Source organism: Pholcus phalangioides, unplaced genomic scaffold, assembly GCF_987345545.1.
Source record: "Pholcus phalangioides strain wild (caught in Gottingen) unplaced genomic scaffold, Ppha-v1.0 ptg000007l_1, whole genome shotgun sequence".
NCBI lineage: Eukaryota > Metazoa > Arthropoda > Arachnida > Araneae > Pholcidae > Pholcus > Pholcus phalangioides.
The window spans coordinates 12110418-12129821 of record NW_028301600.1 but is presented as its reverse complement, the minus strand read 5'-3'; the positions used below and the strand labels follow the sequence as shown (position 1 = coordinate 12129821).

At 34.8% G+C, this 19404-nt stretch overlaps 1 protein-coding gene across 1 annotated transcript; it reads right to left on the bottom strand.

Moving 5' to 3' along the window:
* Positions 1-4698: 4698 nt before the first annotated feature.
* Positions 4699-5403, bottom strand: LOC149084921 (uncharacterized). Its single transcript, XM_089233823.1, has 2 exons — positions 4957-5403; positions 4699-4866 (listed from the first exon to the last, which is right to left on the bottom strand). The coding sequence occupies exons 1-2, from the start codon at positions 5401-5403 to the stop codon at positions 4699-4701; spliced, it is 615 nt and encodes a 204-aa protein (XP_089089949.1).
* Between the last annotated feature and the right edge of the window lie 14001 nt (positions 5404-19404).

Genomic DNA, 19404 nt, shown 5'->3' with positions numbered 1-19404 from the left:
AAATGCCATGTGTGAGAAGAGATATTGCTCTGAATTCCTCAACAGAGATGGAAAAGTAAAATGGCAAGCAACAAATGACATTTTTGTATTATTCTAATCTATGTTAATCATATAAATCAGAGTGTTGCTTGAAGTATCCTGGCTATATTGCATTTGGGAAGAAAATATCGATTCTTATTTTTTATGAAAGCCCTTTGTTGTAATTCCATAAAAGGCCTTGTTTTGTTTATGTGATGCTTAGAGTCAAAGTTATTTTATTATATACAATTACAAAGACACAATAGGCAAAATACCCAACGAGGTGGTGGCTGAAAAAAGATGCCCATAAAATATATGGGAGTCAAATATATCAAAGCTGTATCAAAAATACAGCGACCCAATAAGAGCAATAAAAAACTAATAATTATTAATCAAAATGGTTTGTCCAATCAAAAATTAACTTTCACCGAAACTATAGAAGATGATGACAACGGTGATAAGGGCAAATAGCTATTTACGAAACACTGACACATGTTTCGATAGTCATGAGTGCCGATATCAAGGTGGAAAAACAAAAGCGTTCTGTACCAACCAAAAACCTGGTCAGAACGAACGAGCGTCTGTAGTAGACTTTTACAAATTCTCAGAAATGTGGCTGCAAAAAGTGTAGAAGCATTTTTGAGGAAAATTGTGCAAACAACCTTTTCTGAATGTATTTGATGTTTTGATTCCGAAAAATTTGTTTGCCACTCTCGATTTTCATGTTATATGCTTCAAATCGCTAAAAAACAAAATAGTGGCCATACGAAATAAGATCCTAATAACTTTTGAAGGAGCAGAAAGAAAATAGATTTATATTGCCAACTTTGTTTATGATATCAAGGAAACATTTTCTGGATATTATGTGATGAACTCGGAAAGAAAAGTCATGTTGTCTCCAAGACAAGAAAATATCGGTTTTCTTGATATCTTGGGCTGAGAAAAAGTCATCTATCGCTCTTTTTAGTTCATGATTGTTGGAACTAGCCGTGAGTCATCTGCGTTTGTTTGACAGCGAGGGCAACGAACACGCAATTATATTATTAGGACACACACACCTCAATTTTATGACTATATGAATATGGGGAAAGGGCTCTTTTTTTGTTTATGAATACCCCAGCGCCCCACATCACAGTGCGTGAGATAAGGAGGGCAGGATCGTCTCTCCAGTGGTGTATACGGTAGTGAGCTTCTCCCGGTATGCAAGGTGATCTGCGCTCAATTCTCAGATGAGACTAGTAGACTTTTCTTTCCGAGTTCATCTCGGCATATATCCAGAATATCTTTAATTTCTTGACTTCAAAGATAAGGGGGGAAAAAAGCTAAAAAAAATATCAACAACAGGAAATAAATTTTTGGCCCTGAACAATATGATTATTGATAGTAGGTAAACGTGAACTAATACCAATTGTCAATCCGAAAAGACGTGAAATAACAATACGAGAACGTTGCTCTGTTAAGGCAACAATCACATCAAAAAGTATATATACTACCGTGATGACGGACGTGATGTCCAAATATCTTGAAGGCGTCCTCGATGAAAACTCGTTCCAGCATGGGCTTGATCGAGTTTTCATCGAGGACTCCTTTTAGCTCTTTGAACATCATATCCGTCACATGTTCTGGCCAAAAAGATGATCGTCGAACCTTTTCTACATCGCAATTAATGGACTAAGCATTCATGTTCATACGCTTCCATGAAGCGTATAAAGATAAATCATCTTTGGACATCATTTAATGAAAAACACAGTCAGGTAAATCCCGAGCAGACAACGAAGCACATGAAATGCTACTTGCAGATACTGGCGCTAAGGAGTGCATAAATATATTTGACTAGAAAAATGTTACACTATTTTTATAGGCAAAATGTGTGTCTGTGTGAAGTTGAATAAGGGTAACGTGCAGATTTACTATACACACACTGGTATTGTTAATATTTCAATATGGTATGCATTTCAAATTCATATTCAATATAATTTTGCATCTTTACTTTAGCAATGCTCTATATCTTTTTTCTGTATTAAAAACATATTGTTACACAAGAATCACTGTTTTTTTCTAGTTCAAAAGCATGGATACGAAACATTGCATGAATGAACCTAGCTGCCATTTAGCAATTTGCAGCAAAAAGCTTGAAATTTTAGATTAGAAAACATAATATTTGGATTCAGCCTACCCGAAAACATAATATTTGACACCAAGATCGCTATTTTCTTTCTGCTCTTCCGAAAGTTATTAGGACCTTATTTCGATTGGCCGCCATTTTGTTATTTAGCGATTTGAAGCATATAACACCGAAATCGAGAATGTCACACACAAATAAAATATTCGGAATCAGCTCATCAAATATATTCAGAAAAGGTTGTTTGCCCGCTTTTTCCCAAAAATGCTTCCTACTGTCTGGATTTCCGAAGATTGTCCCAGTCTATATTATATACTGGGTGTTTAATATATATAACTCCTCAAAAATTTTCTCTCGTGGATATTTATCTATGCTTGCCAAATAAAGGGTTAAATTTCACAAACATCATTAAATCAATGATAATAAATAATTGCTTCAGTAACTTTGGCATGCAAAAATATTTTTTTAAATTAACATATAAAAATAATTTTTTAGTCCCTTAAACGGTCATTTAAGGAACTAAAAAAGTCTTATAACATTTATCATGCTTAAAAAATTGAAATCACATATCTATTGCCCTATTTCAATCTTTTCACGTACATCCTTTTGAATGTGCAGAACGTTTTACTTCCGACAGAAATATAAATCGGATTAAAAGTCCGATTACTTGATATTTTCTGTTCTTTTTTGATATTTGAGAACGATTTGCAAGAAATATATATTTGTAATGTTCAATCGTAGCCAGAAAATGACACTTCAGGAACACTAAAACGATGAAAATAAATTCTAAAAAATACCGTTGCGCGCATGAATTTTATTTTTGTTTTATACGCACCAATTTTTTTAGAAAATAAAAAAAATGTTAGCTTAGCCTTGAAGGCACAGTTTTTAACGCCAGAGTAAATTTGGGAATTTCATTCGATTGGGTTTGCGCGATGAACTTAGCAAAAGGGGAAAAAAGAAATCAACTTTTTCGAATCGTTTATCTGTATCTATTTCCCAATCTGATCGAATCAAACTTTTGCACAATTTTTATTCTATTTTTCTATGCCCGCGGTGCACGATGATGCATTTCCAACGTTTCCATTAATAGCTAGACACCATCCCCTGCGAGAAAATTACATCGATGGATAAACACGATGCACATACAACTTTCTTCAAATCAACTTGCTGCCTGCAAAAAAAAATGATCGTGTTGATGTTGTGTATCTAATATTCCGTAAACTTCCTGCTGCAAGTTTTCATATTTTTTTTTTTACTGAAAAAATCTCAACCTCGTTATTTAAAAATTCACTTTTTCTGAAAATTTTACGTGATGTAAATTTTAAAGCGTAGAGAGAGACAATTCAATATCTTCAGTGAACTCAAGTTGAAGCCTGAACGTCTGTAGAATTTAATTCGTTTTCTACTATGGTGTAAAAAGTCACAAGTGTTTCAAAAATTTTTGATACTGTCGTGGCAGATATCGAAAATTAGACGTATCTCTAACGTGTGAAACTGATCACATGACGTCACGAACAAATGAAGACAACAACTCTGACTTGAATATAACATTTCGAAATAAATTAAACCTTTTACTTACGAGTTTTTGGCAACATACAGGGTGGAAACTCAAGTCCATATCACTCAACTCATAAACCGTTGGCCATAGAAACATACTTTGAATTAGAAAAAGTGCTTAAATATCGTGCCCATCTTGAATGTGTAATTTATTTTCTTAAGGGCGTTGAATGGACACCAATCAACCAAGGGGACACCAATATTAATTGGTATGGAAGAATTCCAGCTCGTGGTGTCACAAGTAATTTTTTTCTAATCGGGTTGTGAATAAATCGAGCTTACCCCCGGTGGTCGTGAATTCTAACTCAATCGACACATTTAAAAATAAATACGATAAACATATATTGGGATAAGTCGAGAAGCTATCTATAATTAAGTAACATAACTATACTTTTTTTTATGGGCATTGTAATATATTTATCATAATTATTGGCATAGAAAATGATGACAACGTGATAAAGGCAAATAACTATTTACAAAATACTGACGTGTTTCGCCACTCATGGGTGCCGTAATGAAGGTGGAGAAAACAAAGACGTTCTGTCCCAACGAAAACCCTGGTCAGAATGATGGAGCGTCAGTGGTGATCAGACTGTTTTCTTTCACTTCATTTTGAAAAAAAAAACCCATTTGAATAATATTCGAAGGGGCTAAGGTGGACATATGCCGTCAGTGACAACACATGGCAGCAACTATGACATGAAAACTGAGAATAAAAATACTGAAGTGCAGGATACAACTGTGGCTACTGTACAGGGTGATTCAGAAAAGATGGGAAAAACTTTGAAAAAGGTGATAGTACACACCAATACAAACAATTGTCATCGAAGAATGCATGGTCTAACATGAAACGGAAACGGCCGCTCCGGTCGCCTCTGGCCATTGGAATTTTCAATTGAATACTGTGTCTGTAGAGGTTAGGTCGCCTGTTCAAGATTTCGAAAAAGAGTTATCAGAAGGCAAATATACCATATTATCTGCCAGTTTATAGCACATTATTAGGTCAGCTCGAGCTCTCCTCGTATCTCGAGTTTCTCTTGGTATGATCTTCCACCAACATCTGGAAGTCGTTTAGTAAAAGCCGTTTGAGGACTCTCGATAAGTAATATGTCTTTAATTTTGTATGGACACCACACCTGCGAACAGTATTCAAGAATCGGTCGGACCTATGTGCAAAAAGCGAAAGTCAGGGTATGCATATCGCATTTACTGTACGCCGTGCGTATCGTATATGTGATTCTATTGGCCCTGCAGACCATATTACGATAATGATCAAGAGAACCGGATATCAAAATACCCAGATCGGAGCATATGGCCAAGTGTTGTAAAACTTCAGGACCCATCTGATAACAGACAGGGTTGGTAGGTCTGCCTAGACTGATAGAGCCACTCTTGACGATAGAAATAGCAAGATTCTTCTGGCTATTCCAACGGAATAGACGAAAGCAGGCAGTCTCAAGGCCCATTGTGTTGTCCGTCGTTGAGAATAGCTTTATATCGTCTGCGAATTGTAGAATGGGAAAGACGACTTGAGCTATGTCACTAGTGAACAAAATGAATAGAATAGGATCCGACACAGATCCTTGGATGACGCCGCTTGGTATGGGGCGACTCGCTGACACAGCCCCAGCAACTCGAACACGATGGACTCTGTCTGACAGTAGGACATGAATTGTCCTGACTATTTTGCCAGGAACTACCATATCGGTTAGCTTAAGAGAATTTGTTTGTCGACTTTATCGAAGGCCTTATTAAAATCTACATAGATGACATCAATATTGTGACTTTCGTCGACAGATCTAGACCAACTGCCGTGGGCGACTAGTTGCTGAACAGGCAACGAGCGACCCGGTATGAAACCATATTGGGTAGAAGGTATAAGACCCATCTCAATTGCAAATGGAAGGAGGCGATTGGCCGATCTTTCCAAAATTTTAAATCACCCTGTAGACTGGGACAATCTCCGAAAATCCAAACAATAGGTAGTATTTTTCAGAAAAAGCGAGAAAACAACCTTTTTTGGGTGTATTTGATGTGCTGATTCCGAATATTTTTCTTGCAACTCTCGATTTTGGCGTTATATGCGTCAAATCTCTAAAAAACAAAATGGCGGCCATAGAAATAAGGTCCTGATAACTTTCGAAGGAGCAGAAAGAAAATAGTAATCTTGGTGTAAACATTGTGTTTTTGGGTATGCTGATCAAAATCCAAATATGTTTTCTAATCTGAAATTTTAAGCTATTTGCTGCAAGTCGCTAAAAAACAAAATGGCAGCTACGTTTATTCATGCAATGTTTCGTATCCATACTTTGAACGTGTAGCAATGGGTTTTTAATACAGAAAAAAGTATAGAACATTGCTGAAGTAAAGATACAAAATTACATTACTTATTATTAAGACCATATTGAAATATTAAAACTACCAGTCTTTAAACAAATTTTTATTATTTTTCTTAACGATTAAGAAGTAAAATTGACAAAATCTCAAAATTGAACTTTTTCATGATATCTGCTTGAACCCTGATGATGTTATTCATATAATCAAAAAACTTATGGAATTTCAAATTACGTTCCTTGAACAGAAGATGGCAGAAATAAGTGAGAAAAATAATAAATATCTATTGGAAAACTATTAGAGCTGGTCCAATTAATTGATTAATCAGATCGGTTAATCGATCAATTGTTAATCGCAGTTAATAATCGTAATTGAGTTAATCGACTCGATCAATTCGATTAAAATTGTTATTAAACGTTTGTGAATTTAACTTGATTTGTTTCAAAAAATTGAAGAAAAAAAAACCGATTAGATGCAAATTGTGTTCTCTCCTATACACAATATTCTGGATAGGTGACCATATACAGTCAAACCTCGTTAGTGCGTCACCCGGTTAACACGTCACTCCGCTTACCGGGTCACTTTTTGGAACATTGGCACAGCTATGGCTTACTCCGCTTAACGAGTCACTCCGCTTACTAAGTCATATTTTTACTCTCCCAAGAGTGACTCATTAACGAGGTTTGACTGTATATAAAAAAATATTTGAATCAAATTTTTCGACAAGTCGATTCAACGGAAACTGATGATTTCAGTCTCAAATTGAGTTTGATGGGATTGTTACAAGACAAGACCAAAATTTATCGTCTCCACTATATATATGTGAGCAGTAGTTTTTCATATTTTTTCTTGGAAAAAGCATCAGCTCCTCTTCTTTCATGTACCATTTGACAGCAGTTTCAGTAGCAATTTGAGTGCAGAGTAAGCAGCAGTATATGATGGAAATTTACTTCGAAATCAGTAACTTAAAATAACCGATTTAAAAGAAAAACACAAAGAAAACGACATATTAAATTGCTTCAAACGGACAGTCTTAATTTTTTAATCTATTCCTATATTTGTTTAAGTCTGCCGGATAGGTGTGTGAAATGAATAAAATATATTTTTATAGCATCTTATTAACATAAAAATAATATTCTATGTAATTTATAAAAATAAAAATATGCTATGACTTTTTTTTCATTATATGGTCATAAAAAGTATTCGATTAATAGATTAAAGCTTTTTAATTAACCAGTTGAAAATTTTAATCGATTCTCAGCCCTAGTAACTATTAGTGTGAATAACAAGAACCACATTTACAAAAGTGGGAACGTATGAATCGATAGAAGTTCACTACGGATATACAATTTACAAAAAGGCTTTTCGGAGCAGCTGTTTTGTGAAGCCATCTACTGTTCCGATATAAGACTTGCGGCCGCCGAATGTATTTGACGATTCCCAGAGTTCCGTGATATTTTACGCAACAAGGCAGTAAAATGCATATGTCCATCACGGGATTAAGTACATGATAATGAACGTATCCATTTCGTGTCCTGACGTAGCGGTTTTTCATGTGTTTACCTTTCACAAATTATGTATATGTTTTGTTAGTATCTATTCAATGTACAAGGAGTCTTATAAATTCGTAAATATTTTAAAAACTCATAAAAATTGAAAGAATTGGCATATCTGAATGCTGTTTGGGGGAAACGTTATTCTTACGAAATGGGGACTTCTTACGGTCTAGTAAAAATGTAGTTCAAATGTTTGTCCATAGAGGGTGCTGCACGAAAGAAAATAACAGACTTCCATGGAGAAACTTTTCTTCAATCTCCTCTGCCACCGAAACGTTCGCGAAGCTTCAGCGGATTTGATAGTAAAATAACTTCACCAGTAGTGCTTCATTCACCAATGTCAACATCACAATGAAAAACTCATGTAATCACCAGTAACAGGAAAATTCAGAAACGAGTTGTTAACCTTACCCCTGCGTTTTGTGGACTCTGATTTGCATATTTATATTGATTTGCTTCCGTGCAGCGCCACTATCGTCAAAAATTAGAACTTTTTCCCTTTACCAAAAAAGGACATCCTCTTCGCGGGAATAACTTTTTCGCAAAATTTGAAAAAAAAACAACTTTCAATTTTTATGAATTTTCAAATCACATTAGAACTTCACTATAACGGATCCCACTCATATGGACTTCTTTATAACTGACAGCTAAAAAATTGTATAAATTGTGAAATTTTTATGACGACGAAGTTATGTGAAGTTTAAAACTCGTTTTAAGTATCTAAAAAGTGTTAAAAGCCATTTCCAAGCAAACGATTAAACATCGATCGTTGTTTTGCGTAAATTTGTATGCACTGCAGGACTCACTTGTTAGAAAAATTAAGATTAATACAGTGTATACGTACACATCTTTTCCAATTAAACCTTTGCTGACGGCTGTTTTTTATTCGATACATAATAAACACTTTGTATAGCTAACTACTGTACTTTTATTCATGCAAACTGTGTAGCAATTACACCCCTATTATAATTATTTGTTATAAGCCGGACTGTCATTATAACGGACAACCTCCAGCCCCTAAATAGTCCGTTATAACGAGGTTCTACTATACTTATGTATTTATGGGACACCTTGTATATTTTCTTTTCTGTATTGAAGAGAAATTTTCAACATTACATCAAAATAATGGAAATGTTTTTGCAAGAAATAAATCATAATCATGTTCGAAAGATTATTCAGAAGCGGAGAATTCGTTCCTGTTTTTATAATAAGAATTTAATAAATTTACTTCATCCGAAGAACTTTTCTGTTCTGTTTTTTGTCGTATTTAAATTAAAATCATCCAATAAGTAAAAAGAATCAATAAACCAAGTCTAATCAATGCTTTCAATTCATATAAATTGTATTGTGCATTTAGTTATTTAGCCATTTAATATCATGTTTGTTTCGTTATACTTTTTTTGCTGCAATTCTATCATTATGTATTATAGAGATGAACCCTATGTATTATATTATCTATTGATCATAATACATAGCGTTCAAGAACAGTTGTCTGCATTAGCTCGATAACATTTACAATGTCTTTTCCTATGTTTACACATCTACCAAATTAGTAGATTTCGCAAATATATGCATATTTCGGCATCCTGCTGATGGTGAACGTCAACCAATTTTAGTATGTATAACTAATTACACGTTTTTGGGTGTGGCTGCGTGTTTCATCCGGTATCATCTTGTAATTATGTATAATTCCTAATGATATAGCAATTAAACATAAGCCACCCTGTGCTGCATATAGGCTGCATCATAACATAGATGATGGCTTCAGAGAATTAAAATAAAAAAATTATTAGATATTTTATGCGTCGTACATGTGTACTTTGATTAAATTAATTCATAACAAAAGAAAGCAATGAAAACGCAATTTACTTTACTGGGCTGGGGAAATCGACGTCAAATAACTACCTATTAAAATGTTTTTTGTACTGTTTTCTCATGTCACAGTTCATGGAAAATATTTCTCTTTCATTTTATTTATGTTACTATTTAACTTAGAATTACTTGCGAAATACTTTTGTCGGGCCTATTTGAAATTCTTAGAGCTTCAAGGAATAGTTATTTTTCTTTCATAGGTAGTCTAACCGAGTATGTAATAGCAGAGTAAGCGGACATTTCCATTTATTTTACTTAAAAAAAAGAATTCCAAAGAAATCATTTTCGCGTTCGTACTTGCAACCGTTAAAATTTAGAAGAGTTTACCTCGGTACCGAAGACCCCAAGGGTAATGAAAATCAGCACATAACTCTTAACCCTCCAGCCATCCAAAATAATCAATGCTTCGATTTTATTCCAAGAAATAACAGGTTGAATTGATTGCAGTGACTAAATATTTAAAGTGTATTTCTCTCACTACACTTTTGACGGAAAAAACCTTTTAAGCTTAGGAATAACTTCGACTGAATGAACAAGCCGAAAATATTCGTCTGAAGATAGATCCGACTGATCACATCTGAACAAATATTAGCATTTCACTTAAATTTGTTCTTTTCATACGTTATTTTACTGAGAAATCCCTACAGTGATAAGATTTTCGAAGTTGAAAGCATCTCTCTCTCTCTCTCTCTCTCTCTCACCGTTCATTATATTTTTTTCCCATTCAGAGTCACAGCTCCAATATCTTAGTTAATATCACTAGAATAGAAATTAAAAATGTATTTACAATCACGCACACACACAACATATCATATACAATACGCACAAAAACGAAATACACATAAAATACAAACACAAAATACGAGTACGTATTGCCAACTACGTGATAGCCCAAGCAATTACATAATCCGTTCAGGGCATATTGATATTATATATACAGGGTGTTTCAAAAAAGATCTCCAAAATGGAAGGGTGATTCAGGCATACGATAACAATCCAAAATCACATAGAAAGATAGATGCGCAAACGCCATCTGGAAGCAGCAGACGTAATTTAAAACACGTTATACAAGGACACCGAACAAGAATCCGTCTACAATATGATTTTTTTAGGAACAATACCACTATAATGAATGCTCAAAGTTTTTTGCCAGGCGCGCTGACGCTGCATGAAATCCCGCACCATCTCAATAATACCAGATATAACGGAACCGGGTGAATTTATAAGTGTATGACGCAACAACTCCCTGTAGGGGCTACGGATGGTGTTTGCTCACCTACGTTTCTGTTATATTGATATTTGGTTAATAATTTTTAACCATTACAGTTTAAACATTTTATGAATTTATGAATTTCGATTAGATAGTGGCCGTGAAGAGAGTGGCCTCCACACAAGTTGACACAATCGAGCAAGACATTTCAATTATAACAGAGTTTTAATTAAAAATGAAAGCAGTTAATTATAGGGGCCCCTATAGAACTGAGAATAGAAATATATAACACAATGAAATATTAATTGCCATATATAGACATACAATGAACGGCGGCATCCCTGCGCGAAGATTCGGGGTTTTAGGCATTATTATCGCCGGAAGGTGACTGAGATAATTGGGGGGGGGGGGTGGTATCTGATAGATAGGTAAATTTTGTTTACGTTACCCGAACTGTCCCTCCATGGAAGATGACCGTAGGTCGTTCACTGGTGTTTTACCGATTGTCCATAGATGACGGAGGGCTGGAGTTACTCACTGGTGATGTAGGGATTGACCGAAGATCGTGGCTACTACTACTACTTAACCCCACACATGTACTTCGTCCATATTCCTCTGCGGAACCTCTAACGAATTGGTACATGCGGGAATGTGTGTGTACGTGTAGTGAAACCTGACGTGAAGTTTGTTTCTGTGTAATGCTTGTATGTGTAGTGCTGCCATCTGTCACCAGTTTTTCTAATTATGAGTGAAGTGTTATGATTGAATGATTTATCGTTGTAGTGATTTATCGTTGCTCTCAGTGGCGAGACTTTTTAATGGGGAGATCGGCTCGCATTTGCGCCTCGAAGTTGGGAAGATGGTGGCTGGCTGAGGTCGCTCATTGGTGAGGTACCGATTGTCCATAAATGACGGATAGTATGAACTGACCAAAAATGGTGGCTGGTTGGTGTCTCTCCTTGGTGGTGTACCGATTTTCCATGGATGACGGATGATCGGGGTCGTTCACTGGTGGTATCTGGAAACGAGACCCCGGTACCTTGACAGGCACACAAGACCAGGCCACCTGTTGCCAAGACCCGGTCGCTGATCCACGGCGATGTCGGCATTCCCAAAGGACGGTTGAGAGAGAAAGAGGGGGAAGAGATTTTCTTTAATTGTGTAGACTCTCTTAGATTATGTTGGCTTACGGCAGAGTACTGCAGCTTTAGAAGTACACGTCTGACTTGGATTATCTCTCCGAGCAAAAAGCCCCCGTTTTCGTCAACTTTTCGGCGATTGGAGGCGGAGAGGTCGCGAGATCGCCACTTCATGCCCCCTCGATGAAACCGCGCGAAAATGATGACATACACCTGGGGGGAAAAGAAGAGGGAGCAAAATGGCCAAAATACGTGTTGAAACACAAGAATTCGCAAAATCTGGAATTTTCGTTAGAATTTGAATTTCTGCTGAAATTACGGGCCGATATAGACCAGAAATTTTAAATTTGCATCCTACAATTTATTTCCCGTCGAACGAGACTAATCGCATCATCGACGAACAAAGATAAGTGGGCCAAAAGAGAGATGTAATTTTCGCGCGTGGTTATACAATACTCGGCGCTAATTAGAGCAATCAATTAATGGGGAAGGTGTTCCTTGGTGTGGGATTACATACATAAGGGGAGGGAATAGGGTGTGTCGTGCGAATATGTTACAATGGCAACATTAAACATATTTCATCACTTTCATGGGATATCATAAAAACAATAATAACAATAATAATTAATAATTAATGAGTGCACGTGTAGTGTTTGTTTTTGTGGCAACAGATTTCACGAAGGAGATTTTATGTGTTATGAGTGTATGCGTGTATGGTGAACGAGTGCTATCTATAACACGTTTTCCTTTAATTTTCAAGGAAAAATATCAAAATAATAGTAATTATAATTATGGTAATTTTTTAATAACTTCACCTATATATAGGTGGACAAAGTTGACACATTACATCAAAATATTTTAAATTTTCAACAAATCCCATGTTATTGCTATGTTCATAATTTTTAATTTTCCCAACTCTTCATAACATGTCTATACGATTTTGGATTGTTATCGTATGCCTGGATTGCCCTTTATTTTGGCGATGTTTTTTTTTTAAACACTCTGTATATATTGGGGTTAGATAACCAATCATTCATAGTATGCAGTTCTTATTATATTCGTAAATAGGAAAAAAGTATACAATAAAAAAATAAGTGAAAATGAATATAAACCTTATTCAATCATTGCGTTGATTTTGTTTATTAGTAGTGTTTTTTAATTTGTGTAAGATATTTTCCACGTTATTTCGCCATTAAATTTATTATAACATTTAGGTGCTATGTATATATGTTACTGCCAAAGCCCGAAATCAAACAGGTCGATTTCGGGCTTTCTCAATTTCATCAAAATTGGCCAATTTCATTTAATATTGACCCAGCCAATGTCAGAACTTCGGGCTTGGTGCAGCCAGTTCGGGAAGTGCCCGGAGATGCCTGGCTAAAGTGCGATAATAAAAGACATGATTTGGTATCATCGCCAAGTTAAGGCCATCGTGAGACAAAAGTTTTACCCTACTGTTGGGTATTTTGCCCTTGCGTGTAGGGTGGGGCTTCAGCTTGGCATTGCCGTTATGCAGTACTAAGCCCTGATGGTTGAAGGCTATAGATCTGTACATCTGTTAGCAAAAATCCCCCACGACGGACATTAAAAAGGGTGGCAACCCCCGAACCCGAAGCTGGATCCACTGGTTCTCGATTCGGGAATTATTTTCGCCTCGCCCTGCCAGATCTGTACTCAGCAGGATGGTGACGTCTGGTTTGCAAATCATCCTGTATACAATTAGGCGTGGGTCAGGGGTGCATCATCACCAAGTTGGTCATATTGAATTACATGTTGCCTTGTTTGTTGCTGTTGGCGTTTAATTTCAAACCAGTTTATATTTGAATCATAATCACCGCCCCATAGCGATGCACCATATTGAAAAAATACTTTAAAAATATATGGTCAGAGGAAATTTTTAATGACTTTTTTTCTAATTTTTGTAACAATGATCTTCCTAATAATTGTAATTCATTAAATTGTTCAAATTTAAATTTTTTTGAGAAATCCTTTCTACGTATATACCCTACGGATAGTCAAGAAGTATTGAGTATAATAAATTCTTTACACTCCAAAAAATCAACAGGATTTGACAAAATTAATTCCATAACATTTAAGTGCATTGCACCATATGTAAGTGATGTCTTATCATTTATTTTTAATTTAAGTTTTATCAGTGGCGAATTTCCAGAGTGCCTGAAACTTGCAACTGTTTCTCCGATACACAAGAAAGGGGACAAAAAAAATGTTAATAATTACAGACCGATTTCTTTACTATCTGTCTTCTCAAAGGTCATAGAAAAAATAATCCAGAATAATTAAATTTCTTGACAGCATTAATTTTTTGAGTGAGAACCAATTTGGATTCAGAAAGGCAAAAAGTACAGAGGAAGCTCTTGTTAATTTTCTTTCAAATGTGTATATAGCAGATAACAATAGTTCTAAAGTTGCGTCATTATTTTTAGATATCAACAAAGCTTTTGATACCGTGAATCATAGTATTCTTCTAACCAAACTAGAATATGCAGGAATTCGGGGTTTGCCACTTAAATTTTTCAAAACATATCTTACTAACAGAGTTCCAAGTGTGAAAGTAAATTCCGTGTTGAGTTCTAAAAGACAAATTACATCTGGTGTACCTCAAGGATCAGTACTTGGACCTATTTCATTACTAATATATATAAATGACCTGTGTAAATACAGATAAAACTAAATATATGTTATTTGGTTCTGGTACTTTCGATGATTTTGGTGTCCTAAAATATCATAGTATGACAGATGGCTGTATCTCGGATTGTATGTGCATAGTTGTAAATAGAGTAGACACCTTTAAGTATTTAGGGATTTTTTTAGATTCAAAACTATCCTGGAAAACACATATTAATTATTTGAGTGTAGAATTAAATCGGAACATTAGGAAATTTTATTTTATCAGGAATAAATGTTCCCAATCCATTTTAAAACTTCTTTATTTTGCGTTAGTAGAATCTAGATTGTGTTACGGCATTACATGGTGGGGTGGGACATACTTCAGTAATCTTTCTTCACTTTTTGTCACACAGAAGTCCTTCATTCGTATCATTCTGAGTAAAAATAGACTCACGCATACATTTCCACTTTTCAATCAATTAAAGCTACTCCCTCTGCAACATCTGTACGTTTATAAAAGTTTAAAAATGTTTTATAAAAGAAGGTCATCTCAATCTGAAATTACATAAGTCTGGAATGCAATTTAGACGTCATACTATACAGGTACCAAGGCCAAATAAAACTCGTTTCCAAAAATTTTTCCTTTATTTAGCTCCCAAAATATTTAATTTACTTCCTCAGTTAATAAAAGAACAACCTTCATGTGCATCTTTTTTTATCAATTTAAAATCTTGGTTGTTAACTCAAGAAGATTTAAATTATCTATTTGATATTGTTATGTAATCTTCTTTTATCTTGCATACGCTGCTAAATGCCAAATTTTTTTGTTTATCAATTCCATTCCTGTTGCCACTTATTTCTTGGTGTTATATGTATGTGTGTTTTTTTATTTCTTTTTTTCTCTCGTTATTATTTATGCCGACAGATATGTATCGGATATTGTTTTGTGGGCTCACAAGCTTGCTTAGCCCCTAAATGTTTTGTAACTGTGTTTAAAAATCTTAAATAAAGGAAATTTGAATTTTAAATTTTGAAATGCAAGTAAAAGTTATTTTGTTATATAAAGTACAGTGAAAGTTCATTATAACGACGGTTCAGAATCACAAGGAAAATTGTTGTTATAACGGTCTTCTCGTTTTAAGCGAATTCCGATTTCTTTTTTTTTTGTTCTGTTGGGTTATAAAATTGTAGGAAACTACTACTTTTTCTGCATTAAATGTCTTACAGATCATTTCGTTCTGATATTAACAAATGAACAGAATTCTAGTCATGAAATTGGTTTTTGATGATTTTCTTAGATGATTTTGCATGGAATTCTGTATTATCAAAGGGAGTTAGTCAACCAACTGAATAATTAGAAGTCTCAATGAAATCATTATATCACTGTGTATCTCAACAATTTTTTACTAATCGAAGTTTCTTTAGCACGATTTTTCCAGTCATTCAGAAACGACTTTAAACTATATACGCGATGTCTAGAAGAAACAAAAGTCAGCAAAACCATCACATATCTGATGCGTACAGTGGAGAAGCCCAAAAATAGGAAAGGGAGAAGGGTTAAATGAGTTAGACTTTTTAGTTTATATTCTTTGCTAGAATTAACTCAGAGTGATTTTTACGAGGAGCATGTGCTAAGAGTCAACATGTGCAATTTCTGAAGAAACTAGCATTTTGGAGAATTTCTTTGATGTTATAGTGAATGTTTCCTAACTCCCTGTTGGCTATTCTAAAGGCAAATCCGATGTTACTAACTTGATTTACCTACCACGCGATTCAAGGCTCAAAGAACGTATTCGTGTCAAAACGTGTGTCTATGTAAACGTTATCCATGGCACAGTTTACCCCAATATCTTTTGTATTTTTAACGTTCTCGGTACTTCAATATCAATGTTAAATGTGTCTCTAACATTAGCTATTTCACGATCATGAAAGCAACCAAGCAAGCACTCGTTATAAGCCATACCCACTATAACGGACTTCTACTGTAATTTATTTGGAAATCCAAACCTCTTCTGATAGAAAAAAAAATTAAAACTAGTGAGAAACTTTCGAATAGATCAAATTGATTGCATATGACTTTTCTTATTCACATCGAGGCTTATAAAACATTTCGTAGATGACTTGAAAATGAATAAGAGTAATTATTTTGTAACTTTCTGCCAAAAAAAATATTGGTCACGTGAAGCTGCCAAACATTTTTTCTCCATGACCAAAAGCCAAAATAATAATATCTTCCTAAGTTATCTTTCTATAAGAAAAATTCAGTGTTGTGAGACGAACTGTGAAAAGCAGAGCTCCCGGATGTCTATTATTGCAAAGAGGCTATAAAACTAATGAGCCCATCGTTCATAGGTTCTCTATAATTGACAGCGCCTCCTCAGATATACATTATTTATTATTAATGGCACCCTCTTATAGAGCAAACATATAAAACCTGGTTTATTATCGAGTCTAGCTCAATTAAAAATTCGAAAACTTCTTCGGTACCTTGTTAAAAACCGCTCACATCGTTCTTAAGTTATATGTTCACTAAATGGCTGGAGCAAAACCTGAATGGAGAGTGAAATGCCGTTAATATCGTACTTTACGTCACCGTGGGTCAGCGGTACTTCTTGTTAGTTTTACGCTTTATTAATATGACGAAAGGGTTTTTCGAGAGCTATTCTAATTATTATTAATGGATATTATAGATATTTGCTGTTTTGTTAGTTAACACGAACTTATCTTTTCTGTAGTAACAAGAAACGTGAATTGAAATTGATTGGCTTCAGATTTTGTTTTTCTGAGGAAGATCAGTACCTACGTTGAAATATGAATGAGAACACAAGAAATGTAAAGATCACATTCATTTAAATAATACAGTTTCGTATCATTTGTAATAAAATATAGCGATGGATAAACCCCATTATTGAGATGTAAATTTGAAATCATACCTATTTTTTAACCATTTATTTTTATTTAAATTTTTTTATTTGTTCACATTTTTTTCCATTTTTTTAAACATTTTTTCATTCAAAACTAGAAGGATATCTATACAAAGTTTTTAAACTTTAAAAATCCATATATAATCGAAGAGATAATCTATAGAGGTAAAGAGTTTCTCGAAGATATACAGTATTATACTAATACAATTTTTATTATGTTATTTTGATTATAACATCAGTATTTATCATATTTGAATTTGGTTTTAGTTGTGTCAAACCAGATTATATATATCCCAAATTATGAAATAGAGAAACCCCGTAAAAATACAATGCATGGAAAACATTTCTTGAAACTTTATTATATAAATTATGTAAAATCTCTCGAATAAACAGGGTGGACGTGATGTCCTGGACGCATATTAAAGATTAATAACAAATCAACCAATAGACATAAAAAGGAGCAGTTTGCACTAAAATACTTATCATAAGAATGATTCGACGATCAGTCATATTTATAGCATTGGATAGCAGCAGTTTATTTATGATGTAAAAATTTACAAATACGGAAAGTAACTATTCGAAATCTATTTAAGACACTATATTTGGAGGCACTAGATTGACGTCAAATTATAATAATCCGTCATCCATAATAATATATAATATACACTATCCCTTTTAAAATCCTAAATTCTTTGATCGCTAATTGACTTAATGCTATTTAACCAGCTATTTAGTCAAATTAGATTTTCTTCGTATGCTGTTTCGGGGATCAGCCTCTGATCCTTAATGCATCAGCACCCATGGGCAGTGCCTAGTGATTCTAGATCAGTGTTTCCCAAAGTGGGCAATATCGCCCCCATGTGGGCGATGGAATGCACCAGGGAGGCGATAGAAGTTACGGATTTAACATAGGATCCTATGGGTTCCGTTGAGTTGGGCGCAATGAGGGAAAAAAATTTCTAAAGAAGGGAGCGATGGAACGAAAAGTTTGGAAAACTACTCTAGATGAATGGAGACCCAATGATATCCTTGCATACAGCTAAGCAAATTGTGGAAGTGATAAGTTTTCGTTTAGCTCTACGATGGTAACTAACACGGCAGAGCACGTGGGGACCTACAGACCACATTCCTCAAAAAATATACTCGTCTTCTTAACCCATACACGTTACCTTCTTTCTCCTTCGGTAGCTAAGTTTAAGGTCTTTATCTTCATAGTTCTGTTGAAAAACACGACTCAGTTTTGTCATAAATTCGTTTACTTGATAAGGATACCGAAATGGTGTCTAGAAACCTAATGCACGTTTTCATGTGATTTTCAAAATACAGTGGTACCTTGGCTAATAAAGATAATTCGTTCTGGAATCACGATCGTTAGCCGAAACACAATTTCCCATACTTTTTATAGAAAATTGTTTAATTCGTTCCAAGCACTGTCCAAAATTTAAAGAGGTTTTATTAAACACACCAAGTAGCGTTAAAAAAAAAGACAAAAAATGACCGATGGTTAGAAAGAACAGCTTCAAAATTGGATAAATAACAATTTTACAGGAAATGGAGAACACTGAAGATCTTATTTTCCCTATGTGCACAACAGATGCCAGCTTTAGTCCACTAAAGCTGTAGTTGGAGTAGGGTAGAACAACCCAGTCGAGTTCGTAAGGGTCAGCATCCATTTGCGATTTGGTCAACCCATTTCCGTGTCTGATACATGCAAATCGAAAAGATAAGCTACTAAGATGTCCACACCGTTTAGTTTGATGCTATTCTTACACTGAAATAGCCCGTACTCTGAAAACAGAAAACCTTGCTGTGTACATTGAAAACTTTTTTTCGATGCATTTTCTTTCGGCCGAATCTTTATTACATGAATGGTTAAAAACTTTCAGAAAGAAAAGCGGAGGTACATCTGGGTAAAGATTCCGAGGTTGACATGAATTAATCGGGCTCGAGTGACAGTGATCCTGATAATGATTGGCACTAAAATTCATTTTACGACACGCGGCTGTTTTATATTAGCGCGTGCATCCAAATCCACGAAAAT